This window comes from Pan troglodytes, chromosome 13 (genome assembly GCF_028858775.2).
Source record: "Pan troglodytes isolate AG18354 chromosome 13, NHGRI_mPanTro3-v2.0_pri, whole genome shotgun sequence".
NCBI lineage: Eukaryota > Metazoa > Chordata > Mammalia > Primates > Hominidae > Pan > Pan troglodytes.
In genome coordinates this window covers 61,399,154-61,425,904 of record NC_072411.2, presented here as the reverse complement: position 1 = coordinate 61,425,904, position 26,751 = coordinate 61,399,154, and the positions used below count along the sequence as shown (strand labels likewise).

Here is a 26,751-nt window from a genome sequence, read left to right as displayed (position 1 = left end):
ATTATTATTATTATTATTATTATTATTTTGAGACAGAGTTTCTATCTTTGTTGACCAGGCTGGAGTGCAGTGGCACAATCTCGGCTCACTGCAACCTCCGCCTCCCAGGTTCAAGCCATTCTCCTGTCTCAGCCTCCCAAGCAGCTGGGATTACAGGTGCCCGAGACCACGCCCAGCTAATTTTTCTATTTTTAGTAGAGACAGGATTTCACCATGTTGGCCAGGCTGGTCTCAAACTCCTGACCTCAGATGATCCACCCACCTCGGCCTCCCAAAGTGCTGGGATTACAGGTGTGAGCCACCGAACCCAGCGCCTATAATTATTTGTAGTTAATCTAAAATCTAGAGCTACATTTTGTAGTCATTGGTAGACAGTCTAAGTTATTGTCCTGCGGTTTCACCAATATTAACATAAAATATGTTTTACCTTTCTTTTCATGTTAGGATAGGTTTAATATGTCTTATCTCTGGCAAATCAGAGGTCTGTTATGAACTGACCTTGGAAAATCACAAAATTCCATTGTAAAATCCTATTATTTGGCAGAGCAACAAAATATAATATTATAGAAATTAGATATAGGTTCATAATACGGCAGCTTACTTTGTCAAGAAAAGGCTAAGGTAAAAAGTAGGTAAATAGATTGCTCTTCCGAGCATTATACTAAGTCTAGGAGCAAGGGTACTATACAAATTTACATGCCTTCATTTTTGGCCTAAAGTAGCACTGCCACTTTAAACTTTAGCTTTTGGCAAAATTATTAGATAATAAATCTGTTTAATTTTTATAGGAGGGGTATCTATTTGCAAGTGTATCAAATCACAATACATGCTATATGGCTAAGAAATTAATAATGTTGAAGTAGATGTGAAAATATACTTTAGATAATTTTTAAATTTCTAAATGTAATCTAAATATTCTTAATAAATGTATTTAATTCCACTTTTGGATTACAGGTTTATAAATACTCTTAACTGAAAATGGAAGATAGCAATTATGTTTGCCCACAGAGTAAAATATCAAAAGTGAAGAAGAAATTGCCTATTGAATTCGTTTAATAACCAGTTCAAAATGTTACCTTAATTTTAGTTTGTGTCATTTGAAGAATTAATCATTCAGCAAATTTATAAATGCTCAAATAATTTTTATATGCCATGGCATACCGCATGTATCTATTACAGTCATATCACTACTGTAGTCAGAAGTAAGAACAATACTTAGACTATGGAGACCAGTGGGAGAGGAAAGTTGGACTGATACAGGCTCAAGATTCAAAGAGAAAGATAAACTCATTAAAAACTTTCTCCAGGTGTCCAGGGGGGAAATTGAATAGGTCCATGAAGAAACAGGTGAATAAGTTAGTTCCTCTGCCCTCTAGAAGAGGCTTATACTTGAGTGAGAGAGATCAACTTTAAACAAATAATTGCTACACAGTGCGACAAATGCTATAATAAGTTATATGGAAAACAAGAAGTACTACCATGTCTGAAGTAGTTGTGGGAACGATAAAAAAAAAAAAACAGGCTTTATACAGACTTCTTGTGAAGGAGGAGGAACTAGGCATTCTAGACAGTAGGTATGGCATATACAGAGGTACAGTATTGTGACTAAACAAGACCTGGGGGTGGGGGTACAAAGAGGGTATTAGCCATTTTAACCTCGTGTACATGCCCGTCTTGGCTTTGTTGTTTCTTCATCATCATTAATCATCCAAGCAGTAACTTCAAAGGGGCTACGCTGTCTTCTCCACACAGGTGTGTCATACAGTGTGGCTGGAACATGAGAAATCCACTGTGAATTGTGAGATGTGAGACTAGCACTTGTGTGGGGCTAGATTGTGACTGGCTTTATATGCCATTATAAATATTAGTTGGTGGTTGAGGGGCCCTTGGAAGCTCTGGCTCTTTGAGAGTTAACTTGTACCATAACCACAGAATTTGTATTAGTTCTATACAATTCATGCTGAATTGAGAGACTCCACATTTCCATTAAAGTATGCCTAATAGTAGACAGTAATAAATGCTTGTCTTTAACTGATAAAGGTCACACCGATTTCTATAATTTTTTGGAAATCTCCATTTTATCATAAATATCGATATGACTTTTGCATTCTATTCCATATTTTACTTTTTCAAGTGGAAAAAAGTATTGCATGTCACCAGCTAAAATTGATAACTGCAAGAATATAATCCATATTTATCTTATGGCATTCAGTGCACTCTATCTAGCTTGTTGTCCATGTGTCTATTGAGTATGTATGTACCTCCAGGATTGCTGCCAGTGGGAAGTTGGCACAGTGAAAAGAGCATCAGTGTCACATGGGTTTTCTCTCTTTTTAAGAAGTAATAGCAACCATTTTTAACAACTTTAGTAACTAGTAGTCTCAATTATGATGTTTATAATTGCTGTTATGGACATCATTAATAGATCTGGATTAGCTCTATGTAAAGCCATGTGTCACTTAACGATGACAATACATTCTGAGAAGTGTGTCATTAATCAGTTTCATTATTGTGCAGACATCATAGAGTGACATGCCCAAACCTTAGATGGTAGATAGACTGCTACACATCTGGGCTATATGGCATAGACACTGTAGTACATGCAATTCTTTAGTGACAAACATCACGTGGCATAGGAGTGCAGCAGAAAATTTTACAGTATCTACTTTCAAATCAGTAAGAGATATTTAATATGCTTTTTTCTATTAGTGATGCTAATTCATTACTCTGGTGAGGAACCAAAAACTTAAATCTTCCCTTCTTTGGAAAGTTCTTAGAGCAACAGTTCATGGGTTTAAGAATCGAAATTTCAGTTCTAGGGGAAAAAAGTTATTCTACCGGTGACTCTGCTGCCCTTTTGTAAGGGCTAGTAATAATAGTACTTCAGGCTATTAACTAATAATTTGATTTGAAAATCAAACCCTCAGAAACTGCTTTTTGGTTTATAATTGGTAAAATTAATTATAGAACTTTGCTGGTGTCAACAATCTTATAAGCTCCCTTATAGTTTGTCCTCCCAGAATGTCTGCATGAATCAGTAACCCAGAAATCCAGAGGCAGTATAAAAATGAACAGTAACTTGTGCATGTCATATAAAAAGGCCCTTAGGATCTGGCCTCTGGCTATCATAATATTCAGCAACTATTCAACTTGCAGCCTACACTCCAGTCTTGAAACTGCTAGCAATTTTTCAAACACACTGTACTTTCTCTACTCTCTGATCCCATGTTCTTCTCCACTCTTCTCTTTCTCCCTCTTGGCCATTCCCTCCAGCAGCAGTCAGGGTGCTTACTTACAAGTGATAATCGAAATGGAGATGATTAGAATATGGGCAAAAATAGTAATATAGTACAGAAAGCAATGACTGCTGTGTTAAAATCAGAGTTAAGAGCTATGAAACATAATAGAAATTGGTAGTGTTTAATTAGGATTTAAATATGCAAGATGGGAAAAATGAACATCTTGATTGGAGTGAACCAGTATAAGCAGCTGAGGAAATAAATGTTCATCAGGAATAGAAAATTCTAAACCTACACAGAAAAAAATATGAGAGGTAAGATTGGAAAAGAAGAGTCTGGAATTCAAAAGTAAGGAGTTGGACCTTATTTTGATAGAAAATCGAAAGACTTTTAATCAAGGAAGAGATATAATCAGCCTTACAAAAGTAAACCAATTAGCAATGTGTGGCACGTGTGTGGTAGTAGGTTAGAACTGACTGATGATTCTACTGTTATTTCTCCCCTAAATAAATGAGAGCTATATTTGAGATATGATGAAAAAGTAACGATAATGGTATTATAGAAAATCACTTGCTCCAACAAAGTCATTCCCTACAACAGAGAGACAAGTCAGTTATTTCCATGTTGTTGCCATTACCAAAACATTTTTAATGCTTTTGACATTGCCTTCACAACTGATTTTACATTCTCTTAAGTGTTGTTTATGGTGGTGAATAATATTTTTCTTTCCTCACAGGTGCTGTCTTAAGACTAGCTAATTCACTTTGAAAGAACTACTTTTGCAAATTCAAACATGTTACTTCCACTTTCCTGCTGTAAATCATTTGCTTGCTGGAGCCACACTAAAATTTGTGCTAATAACTTTATTTAATAAGATATGTAGTTGCCCATGTTCATTTTATGTACCTGCTTGTATTAATAAGTATTTTATTCTTATAACTTGGCAAATGATTGAACAAATTTTGAATAACAAAATAGTCTAGGTCAAATCTAATATTGATATTAAATATATACAGTCATAAGATTATTTTGAAAATTAGAGAGTAAGATTAATGAAAAGCAAAATAATTCAATGTTGCTACATAATTCTAAGTTTATTCCAACATATATAATGATTAAGAAGAATATGTGTACATGATTTTCTTTTTAAGGAAAAAGAACGGTTGAAGCAAGAAAAACGTGATGAGAAAAGATTAAATAAAGAGCGTAAACTAGAGCAGCGAAGATTAGAATTAGAAATGGCAAAGGAACTAAAGAAGCCTAATGAAGACATGTGCTTAGCAGACCAAAAGGTAATTTATACGTCATGTACACCATTTCATTCATAAGTTTAATTTTTCCAGTTTTCTTACCTGATTTCTTTGCCAGAGCTGCTATTGTGAAAGCCTTTCATTTTTAACTATAGCAGTGAATTTCCAACTCTAGGTCAATTTGCCTTTCCTAGATAGCTAGAAGTAAACCTCTCTGGAGCTCTTGTGCTGGTAATGGCAGTTTTTTTGTTTGTTTGTTTGGTTGGTTGGTTGGTTGGTTGGTTGGTTGGTTGTTTTCAGACAGGGTCTTACTCTGTCATTTAGGCTGGAGGGAGGGCAGTGGCAGGATTATAGCTCACTGAAGCCTCAACTTCTCGTTCCCAGGCTCAAGTGGTCCTCTCACCTCAGTCTTCTGAGTTGCTGGGACCACAGGCGCTTGCCACCATGCCTGGCTAGTTTTTTGGGTTTTTGTTATTTTAATTTTTTGTAGCTGCAGACTCTTATGTTGTCCAGGCTGGTCTTGAACTCCTGGGCTCAAGTGATACAGCCACCTCAGCCTCCCAAAGTTCTGGGATTCCAGGCACAGAAAAATCTTAACTCCTCCCCACATCCCTATGGATATTTAAATAAATTAGGATTTATAATCTGTGACCTCCTTCAGTGCTTTAGGTGGCAAACCTTTGTTGAACATGTTTACTACCTGCTAGGACTGTGCTAAGCACTTATTTGAATTTTCTCATTTAATCCTCAATACAATCCTGTGGAGTTAGTATTTCTTCCCATTTATACATGAGAAAACTGAGACACAAAGAGGTTAAGGAACTTGCCCAAGATTACACAACTAATAAATGGCGATTTGGATTCAAACTCCAGTTTGTTAAACTCCAGAGCCTATACTGTTTATCATCCTGAAAGCCAAGAAACTGTGTCCAACCAAAGCACCTCATATGTGTTTTGTCTTCCATAGTGCTTCACAGACATGTAATGTTGCTGAAATACATAAAAGTATAAATTTAGAAACATTGCTGTAATCTTGGCAACCAGCATAATTTCATATACTTTTGAGTAAAAATCAATGATGTTTTGACTATAGTTAAGAAGATGGTACTTCTAGAAAAATATCAATAATGTATTTCATCTCTATATTATTATACTTAATTAGTAGGATATGTATTTACTTATATGCAATATTCAAATGATTTGCAAATAATGATTATCTCTTGATTTATATAAGCTCTTTTTTATTTTATTTTATTATTATTATACTTTAAGTTTTAGGGTACATGTGCACAATGTGCAGGTTAGTTACATATGTATACATGTGCCCTGCTGGTGTGCTGCACCCATTAACTGGATTATGTAAGCTCTTTTCTAAAGTGCTTAAAGAAAACTTTTAGTACTCTAGAATGGATTGAACTATATTAATATTCTATTTATTTACTTAGCATAAATGCTTCTAAATAAAAATGAGAGTATACTTACTAGTTTTAGTCATTTGGATGTTTAAATTTTCCTAAGCAGAGAATGGGTATATAAATTAGTTAACACATTTAATAAGCTCATAGTGATCAAGCTTTTTAAATCCTAAGTGAGCTTCATTTTCTTGTATCTTTTATTTTCATTTAAATTCATATGTACTATATCAAATATGTAAGTCCATTTTAAGCCATATTTTTATTAGCTCAGCTTTGTTACATAAATTTTTAGAATTACATAGAAATGTATATGTTTCATGTGGTTCAAGAAAAAGGGAGAATGAGAATTAACTGGTTTTCAAGAAGAATATAAAATATTTGTATGAGATGAGCTATTATCTATAGTTTTGTGTTTCCACACAGTATTAACAGAAAAAGTCTTCAATTGGTTACCTCAATAAATGCAGGGTGGAGAAATATTTTTGAACAAGGACCAATTCAGATAAATAGAAATATTTATGTCACTTTTTTTCCAATTAAAATTTAAAGTACTTTTTTAGGCTCTCATTAACAGGCAAAATGTTTTTAATTCAGATTACCTATTTATTGAAATTTTAAAATGTTGATGACAACTGGTACTGCAATTAAGTCATTAAAATGTTAATATGTGAGCATATTTGAGAAATAGCAACAGAGATAGCTAATTTTAATACTGAAGCTAATACTTGCCTAAATACAGGGAAACCTAAAGACCTTTAGTTGCATTATAACTGGGTTTATGTACAGGGTCATGGATTCTAGTTATGTGGACCTAGTTATTTATCTGCATTCATTAGCCATAGATGGTACCACTTTCTCCAACCATAGAGCCCACAGATGCATGCTGTTCGTTTCTAAGCTACAAAAAAAGTGTGATTTTTTAAATGTCATCATCATTAGAAGAAATTGGTACACATGCCCCTATAAGTATGTCCATGGTAAAGTACTTTTGAAATGTTTATATTTTATTTAATTTTTGCTCCAGTTATATAATCCATGTTTTGTTAATATGGATATGTCAGTTGATTGAATATGCAAGTTGATTAAAATTAATGTCTCTTTTGCAAAGATCTAAGTTCATAATTGAGTTCAACCAAAATTTATTAATGGTTGCTTACTTGTATGAAGATACTTCAAGACACTATGCTTAGTTCCACAGGGGTTACAGAAATGCCCCCAGAGAATTTAGCATCCCAAAGGAAGCTACTGGTACAATACAAGAGGGGAAAAAAGGTAGCAGCTTATTTTACTTTAGAAGATATGAAATCATGGCTTTTAAAAAATTAAGTTATTTTTATTTTATTTGTATTTCATTTTATTTTCAGCCTTTGCCAGAGTTGCCTCGTATTCCAGGACTTGTTCTCTCTGGAAGTACATTTTCAGACTGTCTCATGGTGGTGCAGTTCTTACGAAACTTTGGTAAAGTTTTGGGCTTTGATGTGAATATTGATGTTCCAAACCTGAGTGTTCTTCAAGAGGGATTGCTAAATATAGGGGACAGCATGGGTGAAGTACAAGACTTGCTTGTGAGGCTCCTCTCAGCTGCTGTATGTGATCCAGGTCTAATAACAGGATACAAGGTAAAAAAAAAAACAAAATATAAAATGTTTTAAATTTGTACTGTCAGTGCATTGGTAGATAGCTTTAGCATATTAGCAGATTATATAGATTGATCTAATTTTTCCACATAATGTCTCACAAAGTTAACTGTAGATTTGTGTCAGGTTACACTTCATACAAAGAAAACCTGGTTATAAAGCTTAAGGAATGTAGACCATTCTCAAGTTATTCTTTTTTCCTCTAGCTGTAGGCAAAGACCAAGGTGATTTAAGGAAATCCTTAAGCGATATTCATCAACAACAGAATTCATAATTCATAAGGCAACTAGAACTTGTATGTGCCTTCTGATATTATACCTTGTTCTCTCTCAATCACTGTGAATAACTGAAGCTAATCAAGGCACCTACAGACCAGCACGTTAAGACCCTGTGCTGCTCAGTGGATCCTCAATAAGTTCACGTTTATCTTAATTCCAAATACAGTATACATTCCAGGGAGCTTTGCTCTAGATAATATTGTGGAGAGAGAACCTCCCAGATGCACCTGTTTTTCTTCTATCTCCCTCAGTGTTTCCCTATTTATTATCCCCAGCCAGTAAAACCTATAACACTTTAAAGGTAGAAAACAATACTGGTTTTTAACCTCCGCACTCTGTCATTCCTGATAAAATATCCAGATGAAACTTGGGGAAAGGTTGGTGTCGCTTTTATAGTCATGGAAGACTTGATAGGTAATTTAAAACTTCTGCTACCCATGAATTTGCATATTCTTCTCCCTGCCTGACTTGGAACCAAGGATTTGAAGCGGGGAAAGAAAGATACAAATACTTGAATATTTGTCTGTCTTCTATTGACTATTTTTGTGTCTCTTTCATTTAAAAAAAAGTGAATAAAGCTCTTGTCAGTAGTATCTAAATCAAATAATATGAGGATTTTTAATCTTATTGTTTTTATGGTATAAATGGTTGTGAGTAATACTGATAAAAATGCCAAACTTTTATAGGCTAAAACAGCTCTTGGAGAACATTTGCTGAATGTTGGTGTGAATCGAGACAATGTTTCCGAGATTTTACAGATATTTATGGAAGCCCACTGTGGACAAACTGAGCTTACTGAAAGTCTGAAGACCAAAGCTTTTCAGGCTCACACTCCAGCACAGAAAGCTTCAGTCCTGGCTTTCCTGATCAATGAACTGGCATGCAGCAAGAGTGTGGTCAGGTGAGCATATGCCCAGGCTTTTCCGTGATTTTTCCATTTTGAATTTTTCTAATCAAAAAGTAATACAAATTGATTATAGAAAATTGGAAAGTTACAGACTAGCACAAAGAAGAAAATTAAAATTGTACTTATCTCAGTATTTAGAGATGGCCACTAATAATATTTTCATGTATTTCTTTGTAGTGTATTGAAAAAAAATTTGGATTATACTGTGTGTCTGTAATACGTGGTCTTTGTCACCTGTTTTGTTTAATAATTTTGTTAATTCTTTATACATAACTTTTTTTATATTTTTAGTTGCTATGGTACCAGAATGTGGTACCACCACAAGAATACGGAATTTTTTTTTTCCTTCATGTCTTTTAAGGACAGATGACTACCTGATTTTGCTTAGTAGCCATTCACAGAATTACGTAGCCACTTTTTATTTTGTTGTATGCTAATAGAACCATAGAGTATTTATTTATCAGTGTATTAATTTATACTTTTTTAAAGCATTTGATCCTATTTAAAAGTCAAGAGTTCTCACTCTAGTACTTGTTACTAGTAAAATACTAATACCAACATGTACTCTAGTATTCAGGATTTCTGAACAAATTCATGTTCATCTTGTCCTTGTTATTCATTATTTTACAGATTTTTAACAACTTTTAGTCCTTTACCCTTCTAGAAAAAGGATCAATCCAAATATTCGGGGTCATGCATTTCTACCAGTGTAGAAATTTTAAGTTTTCTGTACCTATCTTAGTTATGATATTGTATTAATGTAATTTTTTGTTTGTTTCTGCTATTCACTGACAGTCATTCTAAAAAATATAATAATATTCACGTCTTACAATTTTATGAAAGAATAATTTCATTTAAGCATGAGCATGGTAACAAATAGTAATGCTAAGTGGCACTTATTCAAAACACATACACCCAAATTCAATGTAAATGGTACACTATGGTTTTTGCCTTAGAAGGGAAAAAGCACCCCTATTTGACTTTACTGGTAAAGTAAAACAGAATGGTAAAGAATATCATAATATTCTTAGTTACTGTTTGGTTGTTTATATATATACACTTAGTGTATATGCATATGTATGTATGTGCACTTATGTAAATATCCATGTGTGTTCTGGTATCCTGCTTTGATTTTGGAAATTATCACATCTTAAATACCTGCAACAAAACTTGGAATATTGTCTTTCTAAGGCAATTGATGCATAGTTTCTTTCTTGGTTTAAGATAGAAACCACAGTGAATTTTCTAATACTAATGTTGTATCCATTGAAGAAGTTATCACTTTTCAACATCTGTGTATACATATATAAACACATACATATATGAAAGTGTATATGCATGAGGTCAGTTGTATCATTTTTACTTATTCAAAAATGCATTAATTTACGTATCAAGTTTATTGCATATCAAATTAATGCATTGCATAAATTGATTAATTTACACTTTTTAATAAATTCTTGCATTGGCAGTGAAATCGACAAGAACATTGATTATATGTCAAACTTGAGGAGAGATAAATGGGTGGTAGAAGGTAAACTCCGCAAGTAAGTCCTGTTTTATTAAAGTTAATATACTGTTTTCTTTTTCTACAAATTCCCAGTAAAGCATATGAATTGCAAAGATAGAATTTAAACTTTTATTGTCTAAAGAAAAGATAATGCTCAATTTAGATGGGATATAAAATTAATAAAACTCGGGCAGAATTTGCAATGGACAAAAGATATAATGAGATTCATTGAGCTTATATTCTTCATACTTAGAAGAAAGTCATTTTCTCTTTTTTCTTTTAAACAAGTCAAGCAATTACATTTTCTAAGATTGTGGTTGCTATTAAGTTGCTTTTATCACAAATAGAATGTTTGGAACTGTAACTTTTTTTCTTAATTGCTTTCTAATTAAAATTTGCTTTTACGGAATCTAGCTAAACTTATTCAACATTAAAACTTAATTATCTTCCTGCCAGAAAATATCAGGCAGAAATTACTCCTATGTTAAGAGGTTAGTTTCTTTGTAGTAATTTGAATTGAAATTTATTCAGTCAGTTAGTATGGGATCAGAAATTATTACTCAGCCGTTGTTAGAATTCTTCTTTTCAACTTTCATCATTTTTTTTAATGAGTCAAATTCCAAAGAGATATCTAGAATAACTCTTGAAAGTGAATGCATCCTGTAATTTATGGAAACATTTCTTAAGTTTCCTAATTCTAATTTTTTTTAACATTGGTATATCGCTTAACACGAAAGAAATGCCATAAGGTATTTTTGCATAGAACTCATGTTTTGCTCTTTTAAAAGTGTATTGAGAAGTCTTTTTTTCCTTGTCATCACTTTTCATAATATTTAAAGGCTCAGAATCATTCATGCTAAGAAAACAGGCAAAAGAGACACTTCAGGTGGCATTGATCTGGGAGAAGAGCAACATCCCTTGGGCACACCCACTCCAGGACGCAAGCGAAGAAGGAAGGGAGGAGACAGTGACTATGACGATGATGATGACGATGACAGTGATGACCAAGGGGATGAAGATGATGAGGATGAAGAAGATAAAGAAGACAAAAAAGGAAAAAAGACTGATATCTGTGAAGATGAGGTAATGAAATTTAGGTTGATTTTAAGACAACTAGAACTGCATAACATTTTTAAAAACAGAATTTGGAGTCAGATGGATTTGGATTTGAATTCAGTTTTGACATTTACTTGCCTCAGTTTCCTCATCTGAAAAACAAATATTACAATCTGTATCCCATAAAGATTTTTGTGATGGTTATGTAAATATCTCGTAGAATATCTATACATAAAAGACACTAAGACTGAATAAAAGAAGTTTTTTTAATATAATTTCTTGAGAATTCTCCAAAGAGATATGCAGATTTTTAATTTCAGGTATTTTGTTTCATTCTGTTAACATACTGTGTTACATTTGTACAGCGCTTCATGCCTTTAAAAGTGTTGTCAGGTTTAGTGAAAATAATGTATTCCTCAAACACCAATTACTATTTCTCTAGTTCTAGGTATTTTTAATCAAAGACGAATAAGGCACTGAAAGTCCCATCTCAGTTTACAGTCTCACTGAGAAGGATTTGCAAAAAGAAAACATAATGTGTTAACTGCTTTGAGAGGGGTATTGACAATGTGCTAGGCAGATACAACTTAAGAGCATTTAGACTTCCTGAGTAATAAACTCCCACAAAGAGTTTCTGGACCCATCAGCTCAGGCTATAAGCTGAGCTGAACATTAACCTGGGTAAAGGTCTAGGGAAGAGTGTCCAGGCAGAGAGAAATGCATGACCAAGGGCACAGAAGCAGGAAACCACAATGTGCTTTAAGGGGATTGCAGGTGCTTCAGTGTTACTGGAGTCTCATACGCAACAATGATGAACTAGGATCTTTTGCTTTTTCAGTGGCAGGAAGCCACTGAAGGGTTATAATCAGAGAATGGCATGGTCAGCATTAATTTTTAAGTTACTCACTCTGGCAGCTGTGAGAAAGACACAAAAGGTGGGGCAACATCAGAAGTGCAGAGATCAGTCAGGAGATACTGCAATGGTTTAGATGAGTTGTGAGGGGTAGAAACTAGAGCAATGGTAGTTGGGATGAGGGAGGAAATGATTTAATAAATATTTAGGAGGAAGAATGGGCAGGACTTGAAGATGGAAGGTAGACTATGTAGGTTGTTAGAGTGGTAGGATTGATTTCCAGCAGTCTGGTTTGGAAGACTTCATGCTATTGTTGCCATTAACTAAAATAGGGAAATCAGGAACAGAGTAAGTAGATAATTGGGGGCAGGGGGAGGTAAAGGAACAGATAATTGAAGACAGGAAATGATTATTTTTGGACTTGCTGAGTTTGAGGTACCCATGTATAAGAGCTCAGCAGTCAGTTAGATTTAGGAATCTGAGGCCTGAAGAAGAGTTTGCTCTTAGAAATATAGATCTGGGTGTTACTATCATGTAGATGATAATTTAAAATCATGAGGTAATAAGATTGCAGAGGGGGATTGGTTTAGTGAATAGAGTAGTGGACTGAGGTTGGAACCTCAGGGAACATCAGTATTTAATAGGAGCCCACAAGGCTCCTTGTTCAAGAAGCAAGAGCAGAGAGGTTAGAGATTTCTGTGAGTTGGGGGTCCCCAAGACCACCTTCAGGTTCAGTGATTCACTAGGATGATTCACAGAACTCGGCATATACTTGTGCTTATAGCAATGAATTACTACAGTAAAAGGAAACAAAGCAAAATCAGCAAAGAGTATATGGGCAAAGTCCAGAGGAAACCAGATACAAGCTTCCAAGAATCATCTCCCAGCAGAGTCACACAGGACAGGCTTAATTCACTCAACAACATACATGAAATGTTATCTACCAGGGAAGCTCATTAGAGACTCAGTGTCCAGGTTTTTACTGGGGGCTGGTACCTGTAGGTACCCTCTGCATAGCATGTGCCAAAATATCAGATTCCCTGAAGAAAAGCAGGTATTCAGCATAATCCACATTGTTAGCGCAAATAGTTCAGGTCCATATTAAGAGCTCATCTTAACCCTCCCAAAATCCAAGTTCCCATATGCCAGGCCAAGGACCAACCTTGTAAGAAGGCCTTCCAGAGGATACCAATCAGGCCTGCTATGTTAAGTCTTTTCTACACATGTAATAATAACAGTAATCAAGAAAATCAAACATTGCAAAAAGGAGAGTGATAAACAGTGTTAAAGCAGTGTGATATGGACCAAAAATGTTGATTGAATTTGGCAACATAGAGGTCATTGGTAACCAGTGTCAACACAGTTTTATTAGAGGGATGAGCACACCTACCAGGCTGTAATTGATTGATTACAATAGAAAGTGAGAAAATGAAGATGACTATTTCAAGCATTGTGCCTCAGAAGACAGGGAGTTCCTAGAGCAGGAGAAGGAGCCAAGGATTTTACAGATGTTAAAGACGAGATGATTTTTGATGGAAAGGAAAGAGTCAATAAAATGAGAGAAGGGGATTTAAGATAAAAGAAATTTTTAAAAGCACTGTGGTATAAGGTTCTAAAGATTTTGGAGGGGCTTCAATCAAGGTGAAGGAGCTACCTTTGAAGAGTAGGTCAAAGGGAAGAAGGCAAGGTCATAGAGGGATGTGTGTGTGTGTATGTATATGAGTTTAGGGAAAGCTACCATAAGTCATGAAAATGGACACGTATAAAAGATTGAAGTTCACCTTTTATCAGAAAAGAATGCTAGATAGGGCTGTGGAATTGAACTCAAAAAACAACATGCAGCTAACTATTTCTTCTGCCCTCAATGCTAAGAGCTCTTAGCTAAGGAAGTCTAGAAAGAACTCTTTTCCCTTATTGCATCAACTCAGTAATGCTGGAGAAATAAAGAAAGCTTAGAGAGATGAATTTATCAATGGAATGTGAAAGAAAGCTGAGAGATGAATTTATCGATGGAATGTGTGAAAATAATATCTAGTTGGAACCAATGATAATCAAATTTATGAATGAATGTAGAATTTATAATATGCTACATAATTCTCTTTCTTAAGTAAAAATATCATGAGTACAAAATGTTGTCATAAATTCTCCATTTCCAATGTTGTATTTTAAATCAGAATGGTAAAATTTATTAGAATGAACTTTTCTTTTTTGTTAATTTTGGTAAAACATTTAACGTAAGATTCACCCTCTTAATAAATGTTTAAGTGTACAGTATACACTGTTGGTAACTATGGGCATGAGGTTGTACAACAGCTTTCTAGAACTTACTCATCTTGCATAACTGAAACTTCACACCCATTGAATAGTAACTCCCCAATTTCCCTGTCCTCCCAGCCCCTGGCAACCACCATTCTACTCTCTGGTTCTATGAGTTTGACTGTTTTAGATACCTCGTATAATTGGAATCATATAGAATTTGGCCTTCTGTGACTGGTTTATTTCACTTTGCATAATGTCTTCAAGGTTCACCCATGTTGTTACTTATGGCAGGATTTTTTTAAGGCTGAATAATATTCACTGTATATATATATCACATTTTGTTTATTCATCCATCCATCAGTGGACACTTGGGTTGCTTTCACCATTTGGCTGTTGTGAATAACATTGCAATGAACATGACAGCACAAATACTTCAATATCCTGATTTCAGTTCTTTTGAATAAATACCCAGAAGTGGGATTGCAGGATCAGATAGTTCTATTCTTAATTTTTTGAGGAGCCTTTATACTGTTTTCCATAGTGGTTACACTATTTTACAATCCCACACTCCCAACAGTGTATGAGAGTTCCAGTTTCTCCATATCCTTGCCAACACTCCTGTCTGTCTCTTTCTTTCTCTTTCTTTTTGAGAGTAACTACCCTAACAGGTGTGAGATGATATCTCCTTGTGATTTTGATTTTACATTTCCCTGATTAGTGATGTTGGACATCTTTTCACATACCTGTTGGCCATTTGTATGTCTTCACTTCAAAAATGTCTATTCAGGTTCTTTGCCATTTTTAAAATCTGGTTATCTGATTTTTGCTATTGAGTTGTAAGAGTTACTTATATATTTTAGATATTAACCCCTTATCAAATATATGATTTGCAAATGTTTTCTCCTGTCCTGTAGGTTCTCTTTTCAGTCTGTTGTTTCCTTTGCCATGAATAAGCACTTTAATTTGATATAGTGCCACTTGTCTGTTTTTGCTTTTATTCCCTGTGTTTTTCATGTCATATTCAAGAACTCATTGTAATGAATTTAACTTTACTGCTTTTAAGAGTACCAATCTGAAAATGAGACTACATTGAGATTCCTTGCAGAAATAATTTATTTCATAATATTATACTTTTGAAACTACTGAATTATGTACATTCATCTGTGACAAATAATATGAAGGGTATATAATTTGAGTATCAGAAGTGTAATTACCCAAACAAAAGATAACATTTATAAGCAATCTGCTTCATTTGGCAAGTGGAGCTGTTTCCATAGCAGGAATTAAGCCTTTCTGACCAAAATTAATCACCTTTTCATAGAATTAGTAGCCTCTTTTAGCACTTCACATTATAAATTGTTTTAAAGTGTTAACTCATAAGTTCAATAACTTGGACAACTATGTACTGGGATTTTAGTTTATTCCCCTGTATAGTTATCTTACTAAACTAGAATTTATTTACAGAAATTATTTGTTTCACTTGGTTTCTTTTTTAACAGAGAACTAACAAACCATACATTTTATTCTTTACACATAGACTATTTGAAAATCATTATTAAAGTTTTAAAGGAGATGTGTCATTTAAGGTAGTATTTCACTTCTTTTTTTTTTTTTTTTTTTCTGGAGACAGAGTCTCGCTCTGTCACCCAGGCTGGAGTGCAGGGGCACCATCTCAGCTCACTGCAACCTCCGCCTCCTGGTTCAAGCGATTCTCCTGCCTCAGCCTCCCGAGTAGCTGGGATTACAGGTGCCTGCCACCACGCCCAGCTAATTTTTGTATTTTTAGTAGAGACAGGGTTTCACCATGTTGGCCAGGCTGGTCTCGATCTCTTGACCTCGTGATCCGCCCTCCTCGGCCTCCTGAAGTGCTGGGATTACAGGCGTGAGCCACTGCACCCAGCCATATTTCACTTTTTTATGAGTGTTGAATTATAGAGTTAAATAGATTTTAGGATTTCACTGGCAAAGGTAGATCCTTGTTAGTAATGTGAGAAAACAATTTCAAAATTTTGTAAAGTGATAAATATTAGGACCTAAGAAGTCAAATTAACATTTCATGTTAAATGATTTGAATTATTCTTTATAATAAAGAACTGGCAGACACATCAATTTCCTATGTAAGTAAAATTTTGACTACTTAATGAAATTGATAAGTTAGGCACATTAGTTCTCAAAAAATAGATTTGGCCTCTCAGTTAAGTTTTAAGTAGAGTATTGGTAGTTACCTTCCTTAAAGGATTGACTTTTCCTGTAAGGCAGGGAGGTTTTTTTATTGAGACCCATAGGATCCCTTTCGATTAGGAGATACTGCCCTTGACTAGATCATAGCCCCTTTATCTCAAAGAGAATTCCCTCTTCTCCTCACTCTTCATTCCTTCATTCCGTAGAGTTGTGTTGAGACCTATGGGAGTTTAACCTCACAAGTTGGCCTGTGAGAGGTTCTGTGGACAATTAAACTCTGACATATAGGGACATATAATGATGCTGTTTTTTGGTTGGGGAACTGTGACTGGGATAGATTCTGTGTTCTTAGTTGTTGTTGCTGCTACTACCTTTCTGTCTGTTCTTCCAAGGTTTTTTTAATGTCTGAAAATTTTAAGTACGATTAGCCAAAACTCCTTTAAATAAAACTTTAGGAGACATTTTATTTCTTTTTGCATCATAGGAAGAGTCTTAAAAATTGCAGTTAGAATATTTCGCTGATACATGGCATTTTCAAATATTTGATATCTATTTTGAATATTTATTGATTGAACTGTATTTTTGCATGAACAGATTATCAGACATTTGTCCTGCTGATCAGAAGATCATTTTAGAATCTATATATAAATATTCACATAAAAGTCAAGATTTAAGAGTTGTTGAGCTAGTTATCTTTTAAGTTTTCTTTTAATTCCAAATAGAATTCACGTTACTGTTAGCACAAATAATGTGCCTAAATACCTTTGTAACTTGGTTCCCTAAGTTTGGGTAAGGAGTGGATGAATGAGAGATAATGGTACAACTATGGGAGTCTTTTTTTCACTTTTTTTTTCATTGGGTGTAGCCATACTGGTCAGAAATATATATTTGTGTGTGGTTGGTGACAGTGTGGCTTTTTATAAATGCTTATAGGAAGTAAACATCAAAAACAAGTTGTTATTTTTCTTTAATCTGGGCTGTACCGGCATCTTCTTATTAAAGTAGGAACACTGTTGGTTACTTTCAGATCTGTTCTTACTTAGTCCTCACAAAACCTTCATGTAGTAGGTAACATTATCACCAAATTTACAGATGAATAGACTTACAAAGGTTAAGTAATTTGCCTATGTCTAGTAGTGCAGATAAGATCCAAAGAAACCCCCGTACCTTCTGTTCATGCTTTCCCTCTAAAACCTACAATTTGGAGATAGTTCTTCTGTTGTCATTTTCTGGAATGACAAATTTCACACAATTACTTACAAACCTTCTATTTATGAAATTAGGACTATGCATGTTAGGAATTATTTTTATTCTAAAAACTCAATGTGTTCAAGTATATCAAGTATATAGTATAACTAATCTTCTTCCCTTCAAAAATAACTCCTTCAGGGCCGGGCGCGGTGGCTCACGCCTGTAATCCCAGCACTTTGGGAGGCCGAGGCGGGCGGATCACGAGGTCAGGAGATGGAGACCATCTTGGCTAACACGGTGAAACCCCGTCTCTACTAAAAATACAAAAAATTAGCCGGGCGAGGTTGGCGGGCGCCTGTAGTCCCAGCTACTCGGGAGGCTGAGGCAGGAGAATGGCGTAAACCCCGGGGGGCGGAGCCTGCAGTGAGCGGAGATCGCGCCACTGCACTCCAGCCTGGGCGACAGAGCGAGACTCCGTCTCAAAAAAAAAAAAAAAAACTCCTTCAGTTGATAGTATCAGTATTTTTCCAGTCTCCTAGATTTAAAACCTTAACATCATAATTTATTTATTCCATCATCTCCCTTGCCCCTCTGTGCCACATATTCATGAGCAGGCAAGACTTAACAGCTCTATAACTATGTGATATCTCTTACATCCATTTGCTTTTTTCCATCTTTATTTCTTTTATGCTAGTAAGAACCATATCCCTCCTTCTCTAATCTGTTAGCTACTTTTACCAATTTTAATCCTTTCTCTGCCCCACGCCATCTTACAACTATGGCCAGAACAACCTTTGGAAAGCATAGTTCTGATATTTAACCCGCCCTCAAAGGATCATTTTGTTAATTGCCAAGCATTTACAGCTCTTCAAAATCTAGCCTTAAACTCATCTTGCCTCATCTCCTACCTTACCTCTTTATGCACCTCTCATGTCAAGACATGTCAGACTCTTTTCTCTGCTGGATGCATTTCTAACCATTCTTTAGTAGCTAATTAAAACATGACTTCTTCATAAAGCCTCCCTTGGTATACATTTCCACTAAAAGTAGTCTTACTCTGCCTTGAACTTCACAGGTTTTAATCACTACCTCTCTTTGAGACCCTTATACTTTCCTGCTTTGGGGGGGTTTATTGTGTGTGTGTGGTTTGCTATGTTTTGTTTTGTTTCTTCTGGGGATAGGGTCTGCAGGCTGGAGTGCAGTGGCATGATCATAGCTCACTGCAGCCTTGAACTTCTGGGCTTAACCAATCCTCCTGTGTCAGCCTCCCAAGTAGCTGGGACTGCAGGAACAAGCCACTAAGCTAATTTTATTTTTTGTAGATACTGGGTCTGACTATGATGTCCAGGCTGGTCTCAAATTCCTGGCCTCAAATGATCCTCCCACCTCAGCATCCTAAAGTGCTGGGATTACAGACATGAGCTACCATACCTAGGTTTTTGTGTTTTTTTTAAACATAATGTTTTATATATCTCTCTACCAGATTATTAGTTTATAGAAAAGAACTGAGTCTTAATACCTTTCCACAGTGCCTCTTCTAGTACTTCGCATATAGGAGACTTTCATTAAATATTTACTGATTGAATAAATAAATCTTAAAACAGATAAATGACACTGTATTTTCTTATGTATAGGATGAAGGTGACCAAGCAGCAAGTGTTGAAGAGCTGGAAAAACAGATTGAAAAACTGAGTAAAGTAAGCACTTTTCTGATTAACATTTAACTTCTTCACAGTGTTTTAGAAATCTACATTGTAAGGTGATTAGTTTTTCTGACTGCTAAGCAAAAACAGGCTTTTGGTGAGTAATTAAAAATGAAGATTCTGAATAGCATTTTTGTCAGAAAAAAAAATAAGATGAGGAACACTAGAAACATTCTTACAATTGAGCTTTACAAGCTTAATGCCAAGGTTAAAAGCCTGCCTCTTAAAACGTGATACTGAACTTAATCAGAGCCTAGAAAGAAAATATTCTATACTCTTCAGCTCTTCATATAAATACAAAATGTCAATTAAGGCATAGTTTTATTTCTTGGAATTAATTACTAAAAAATTCAGTTGAATTTCATAGTAACAGTTTCAGCATCTTTGGTTTTATTTTACATTTGTATATTTGTGGGTTTTATTTTCATTGGATTTGTAAACTGTGGATGTATTTACATACTTCTTGTTAAAAATTCCATTTCAGAAGTGGTTTACGCCTGTAATCCCAGCACTTTGGGAGGCTGAGGTGAGAGGATCGTTTGAGCCCAGGAGTTTGAGAAAAGCCTGGACAACATGGCGAGACCCTGTCTCTAAAAAAAAAAAAAAAAAACTAAGAAAAACTGAATTTCATAGCATTAGTGAAATTTAAGATGAGCTTTTTATAAGAACAAAAATGAGTTTTCAAAGGTATTACGAGATGCCTGTGTATGGTATTAATATTAGATTCTTCACAGACCTATCCCAAAACTTAATTATATGTTGTCTAGGTTTACAACATGAGTGTAAACATAGGCAAATACAGGTTTAGCCAATTACATATATATTATTTGTGTTTTGTTTTGCTTTGCTTTTTGAAACAGAGTCTTGCTCTGGCACCTAGGCTGGAGTGCAATGGCGTGGTCACTGCAGCCTTGACACCTCCCAGGCTCAAGCGATCCTCCCACCTCAGCCTCCCTGGTGGTGGAACTACAGGCACGTGCCACCGTGCCCAGCTGATTTTTCATATTTTTTGTAGAGATGGGGTCTCACTATGTTGCCAAGGCTGGTCTCTAATTCCTGGGTTCAAATGACCCACCCATCTCAGCCTCCCAGAGTGCTGGGATTACAGGCATGAGCCACTGTGCCTGGCCATATTATATGTATTATTTGTTATATACTGTAAACAATAGAATTGAATTGAACCAGTTTGCTTTGGCTCCATAAAATACTTGATCCCATTGTTTATTATCAAGTAAAAGGATAAGTTTTATTTTATCAGGTAGCTTATCCTTTTACTCCATGGCAACAAAAATAATTATCCTTAAAATGATTTCTATCTTTATAAATGTTACTGAAATTGAAGTCAGGCATGAATATTTAGACCTTTTGCTCTTTTCCCAGTAGTGAAATTTATGTGCTTAAAGGTATAATAAGTATAAAGTTACATATATATTAATTTTTAAAGCATTTAACATCCCAAACCTAATTATATGTACCATTTTTTTAACAGCAACAGAGTCAGTACAGAAGGAAGCTCTTTGATGCGTCTCACTCATTGCGTTCAGTGATGTTTGGCCAAGATCGTTACAGACGCCGGTACTGGATTCTTCCCCAATGTGGGGGGATTTTTGTAGAAGGCATGGAGAGTGGTGAAGGTAAGAACTCATAATCCGATACAAATTGTTAACTAAGAAACTATATATTTTAAAACTCTGTTACTTCTTCAATATATTTTGTATTCCCATAATCAATGTTTGGTAAACATGTAAAACCTTAATTCTCATTCCTTTTGCACTCATAATGCCCCTTCACTGATACACACTTCCTCCTAGCCCTTGATATTTCTTTTGCTACTCTTTCTGACATCAGACATAAGCTGTTCTTTCTTTCTTTGGTGGACAGAGACTTGTATTTCCATCTATATTACCTTTTATAGCTGCTGCTCCATTTCTCTTTCTTCCCATTGTCAAACTTCCCAATAAGTGGTTTATTCTTTTACAATAAGCATACATCCTGACAGTAACCCCCTGCAGGTAACTTGCTTAAATCTAAGATCTTCATCATAATCCTCATTCCTTTTCAAATCTTGTTAATGTTTGAAATTTGTGATCACTTCCTTCTCCTTCAGACTTCTTCCTTTTTTGAATTTTGTGTTACCACAAATTCATGATATTCTACCTTTAGATTTCTTTCGCTGGCTCCATTTCTGTTACATTAACTAGCAGAGTGCATTGTGCATTTATGTGCTCAGTAAACCTCGAATTTAACTTTTCAGAGCTCCATGTCTGGACATTTTCAAATGCCAAATTCTGATGGGGACAAAAGTGTTATGTTAGTGCTTATATATTTTAGAATAGCTATTGACTGATGTTGGTACATGGAAGCAAAAATGTTCTTACATTCTGAAAATCTGTAAGCACTAACATTAACACTTTTGTCCCCATCAGACATGGAAGATAAAACACATTTTTGAATGCCTGCTATGTGCTAGACATTTCTAGGCACTGTAGGAGACACAAAGCTGTATAAAATGGAATCCATGTCATGTTTATAGTCCACTGGGGAGAGAAGACTGGCTAATCATATAGATGACTCTAATAGAAAATATAAATAAAGCAGTTGCTTTTAAGGGTTTTGTTTTTAGTAATGGGATCACTTTTTTTTTTAAATGAAAATGTTATGCAGAATCTCAATATCTAACAAAAATGAATTGTTCTGATTGATCTACTTGGGATAATTTTCTAGCTTATACAAATAGACCTCTGTTCTGTATACTTGCTTTCCAATTCAGGAGTGATCCCAGAGGCATCTCTAATAATGTTAGGATTCTGCACTAAAGAGTAAGTTCAGAACCTATGAAAGTGAAGTGCCTAGAGGGATCAAAGCTGAGAAACATTATGTACCTTACTTAACATTTTGTCATAATGTTTGGTACAGATGGCCATCTCTGCCACTAGACTGTGAGCTCTTGGAGAACAGAGACTAATTTTGGCAGGGGAATTACACTAAAATAGATAACCTGGGAGCAAAGTACGCATTGGATTGGAAGAAGTAGTAAAGAAACTGACTGTGGAACCGTTACAGTAACCCAGCTAAGAAGTAGGGAGGCCATAACCTCAGGAGCAAACAGGGATAAAAGGAAGACAGAAAGAAGGATCTTGAAGGTTGAATTGCTGTAAGAAATTATTGAGTATAATGTAGGAAAGTGGAAATTAGAGATAAATTTAATGGCTTAATTCCCAATAGAAAAATTATGGGCCAGACATGGTGGCTCACACCTTTAATTCCAGCACTTTGGGAGGCCAAGGCAGACAGATCACTTGAGGCCAGGAGCTTGAGACCAGCCTGGGCAACATGGCAAAGCCCCGTCTCTAGCAAAAAGTACAAAAATTAGCCAGATGCAGTGACACGTGCCTATAGTCCCAGCTACTCTGGAGGCTGAGGCACAAGAATCGCTTGAACCCAGGAAACAGAGGTTGCAATGAGCCAAGAGTGCACCACTGCACTCCAGCCTGGGTGGCAGAGCGGGCCCTGTCTCAAAAATAAATAAATACATACATATATACACACATAACAAAAATTATGATACTTTGGCCGAGCGCGGTGTCTCACACCTGTAATCCCAGCACTTTGTGAGGTCAACGCGGGCAGATTACCTGAGGTCAGGAGTTCGTGACGAGCCTGACCAACATGGAGAAACCCCATCTCTACTAAAAAGACAAAAAAATTAGCTGGGTGTGGTGGCGCATGCCAGTAATCCCAGCTACTCAGGAGGCTGAGGCAGGAGAATCGCTTGAAGCCAGGAGGCAAGCAGAGGTTGCAGTGAGCCGAGATCGTGCCATTGCACTTCAGCCTGGGCAACAGGAGTGAAGATCTGTCTTTAAATAAATAAATAAATGAATGATACTTTAAAATGAATTAGAGCAGTCAATAGGAGGGGTTGTTTGAAATGAAATTAAGTCAAAGTTTTAGTATAGGATCTAATTTAAAATGACAAAATTATGGGTCATTTAGAAGTACAGAGCCTGGGCCGGGTGCGGTGGCTCACACCTATAATCCCAGCACTTTGGGAGGCGGAGACGGGCGGATCACGAGGTCAGGAGATCAAGACCATCCTGGTTAACATGGTGAAACCCTGTCTCTACTAAAAATACAAAAAACATTAGCCGGGCGTGGTGGTGGGTGCCTCTAGTCCCAGCTACTCGGGAGGCTGAGGCAGGAGAATGGCGTGAACCCGGGAGGCGGAGCTTGTAGTGAGCCGAGATTGTGCCACTGGGCAAGAGAGCGAGACTCCGTCTCAAAAAAAAAAAAAAAAAGGTAGTACAGTGCCTAGGAGACTTAAGAGCAGTTTTTTTTAAATAAATATATATTTTTATTATACTTTAAGTTCTAGGGTACATGTGCACAACATGCAGATTTGTTACATATGTATACATGTGCCATGTTGGTGTGCTGCACCCATTAACTCATCATTTACATTAGGTATATCTCCTAATGCTATCCCTCCCCTCTCCCACCACCCCACGACAGGCCCCGGTGTGTGATGTTCCCCTTCCTATGTCCAGGTGTTCTCATTGTTCAATTCCCACCTATGAGTGAGAACATGCAGTGTTTGGTTTTTTGTCCTTGCAATAGTTTGCTGAGAATGATGGTTTCCAGCTTCATCCATGTCCCTACAAAGGACATGAACTCATCCTTTTCTATGGCTGCATAGTATTCCATGGTGTATATGTGCCATGTTTTCTTAATCCTGTCTATCATTGTTGGACATTTGGGTTGAAATACCATTTGACCCAGCCATCCCATTACTGGGTATATACCCAAAGGAATATAAATCATGCTGCTATAAAGACACATGCACACGTATGTTTATTGCAGCACTACTCAAAATAGCAAAGACTTGGAACCAACCCAAATGTCCAACAAAGATTTTTTTTTTAATGCCTACGTGAGTGGCTTTTTAACCTTATGAATCACCTGAAAAGCTTAAGAAAATGATCAGTCTGAGCCCTACCCCAGACCAGTTAAATATTCAATATGTTTAAGAGCCACATTCTTCTTAGTCACTTGGGCATGTAAACTTGAAGTATCTAGGACATCAACTTTCCTTCAAAATACCTGAAATCAGTCTCTTTGCAACACTACTGAAATCAGTTCTTTATCATTGTATACCTGGATTATTACACCTGTCCTCAACTTCTCTATATACAATTCCCTCCTTCCATCACATTCTGTCATCATATCATGTCTCTACTCTGAAACCTTAAATGACCTCTATAACCTGTAACATGATGTAGTTAAATATGTACTTAGCCTGGCATTCAAGACTGTATACAATTCTGACCCCAAGCTATCTTTATGCTGTTCTGTTAATGAGAATTCACCTAGTCCAGTCTACTCACTGAACACATGTGTATTCCTCCCCTTGCATCTTTGCCAAATCTTGTTTATTATAATAATAATCTGCTTTTCTTCTACCATCGAAATTTCACCCATCCTTCTTGATCCAGCTCAAATCCTAAGCTTTTCCACAAACTTCCCAGCTTATTTAAGTGGACCTTTTAATAAACATGAAATTGAACTCCCAGAAAAGCAGATAATTAATTAGACCATTATTTTAGCACATTAATATATATACTATTTCCTTATTTAAATCTTATAATCTTCATCTGTGCTTTTAATTTTCCATAGTGTTGGAAGGATAGTACTTTATATATCACAGGCACACTTAAAATACTTTAAGATTTAAATAAGTAAATAAATAAGTTAATGTCTTTATAAGGTTTTATAAGAATAGCTTATAGGAGACAGTTTTTTTTTTTTAGGCCTCTCAGATTATCATTGATTGAATTTACATATTAGACCTCCATTTCCATCCAGGCTCTTCTACATAACCTCTCTGGATGCTGATTTCTCTTTCTGCAAAAAAATATTAATAAGCTGTATATGAATTCTTCGATTGTTACAAGGATCATGTCAGATAATGGATCTAAAAGAACTGCAAAGTGATATATAAATAGCAGTTGTACTTTATACTCTTATTTGTGGTCATTGCAGAGCAGGGGGAAGTAGAGATAATTTTTCACTTTATTTTCTTCTGAAGTTTTTTATTATTTCATTAATAGACATATTAATAGACATTAATGAAATAATAAGGGAATATACGTCTGCTATATTCTATGTGCTAAGAACTTATAAATAATAGGTATGGATTCCTTCTCTTTATCTTACAGCTAATTAAAATGAGGAAAAAACTCAGATGATTTATTCATCAAGTGTTTATTTGCACCTGTATTGTGCCTTGTACTAAGTGCTGTGGAGATGCAAAAGAAGACCAGGTGCACTGGTTCATGCCTGTAATCCTAGCACTTTGGGAGGCTGAGGCAGGAGGACTGCTTGAGCCCAGGAGTTCACAACGAGCCTGGGCAACGTAGCAAGACCTTGTCTCTACTAAGATCATATATATATGGCCGACTGTGGTGTGCACCTGTAATCTCAGTTACTCAGGAGGCTGACATAGGGGGATCACTTGAGCAAAACAAGATGCAAAAGAATCAGTTAACCTGTCCCTATCCACAAAAAGCTCACAATCTAATTGGAAATATATAGCACATATGAAGACAAAGAGAACATACAAGTGTATAATATGAGCAAGTAGTGTGTCTGACAGGCAAGGCTGATAAAGATCAGTAAGTGTCAAACTAGTAGAAACTACTGTAAATAAATGGGTGCTGAAAGTTAATTCAACATTAACAATATACATTATTATCATCATCTTATTTATTACTTTTTTTTTTTGAAACAGATTCTCACTCTATCTCCCAGGCTGGAGTGCAGCGGTGCGATCTTGGCTCACTGCAAGCTCCACCTCCCATGTTCACGCCATTCTCCTGCCTCAGCCTCCCAAGTAGCTGGGACTACAGGCGTCCGCCACCATGCCTGGCTAATTTTTTTGTATTTTTTTAGTAGAGATGGGGTTTCACTGTGTTAGCCAGGATGGTCTCGATCTCCTGACCTCATGATCCGCCCACCTCGGCCTCCCAAAGTGCTGGGATTACAGGCGTGAGCCACTGTGCCCAGCTGCTTATTTATTACTTTTTAAAAGTTCCTTAAAATATAATGTGTTCTTAATAAAGAAAGGTTAGATTTAACATTAAATGTACAAGTTTTTAAAAAATTCTTATAATAACATTAACATCAATTAATATTATGGGGAGAATATATCAGACATTGGATTGCCTTCACAGAAAAATATTAATTAAATTAAATTCATGTTGTACAAGAGGCAAGGTAATA

General features: G+C 35.8%; 1 protein-coding gene across 50 annotated transcripts in view; it reads left to right on the top strand.

The window, feature by feature from the left end:
- BAZ2B (bromodomain adjacent to zinc finger domain 2B) overlaps positions 1–26,751 on the top strand; it is a 415,244-nt gene that overhangs the window by 336,489 nt on the left and 52,004 nt on the right. For all 50 annotated transcript variants that reach the window (XM_063790193.1, XM_063790187.1, XM_063790176.1 and 47 more), the window contains 7 exons: positions 4,391–4,531; positions 7,269–7,523; positions 8,506–8,720; positions 10,196–10,270; positions 11,073–11,316; positions 19,408–19,470; positions 20,966–21,110. In XM_063790193.1, coding sequence (XP_063646263.1) covers positions 4,391–4,531; positions 7,269–7,523; positions 8,506–8,720; positions 10,196–10,270; positions 11,073–11,316; positions 19,408–19,470; positions 20,966–21,110 — 1,138 coding nt within the window. The remainder of the gene's footprint in view (positions 1–4,390; positions 4,532–7,268; positions 7,524–8,505; positions 8,721–10,195; positions 10,271–11,072; positions 11,317–19,407; positions 19,471–20,965; positions 21,111–26,751) is intronic.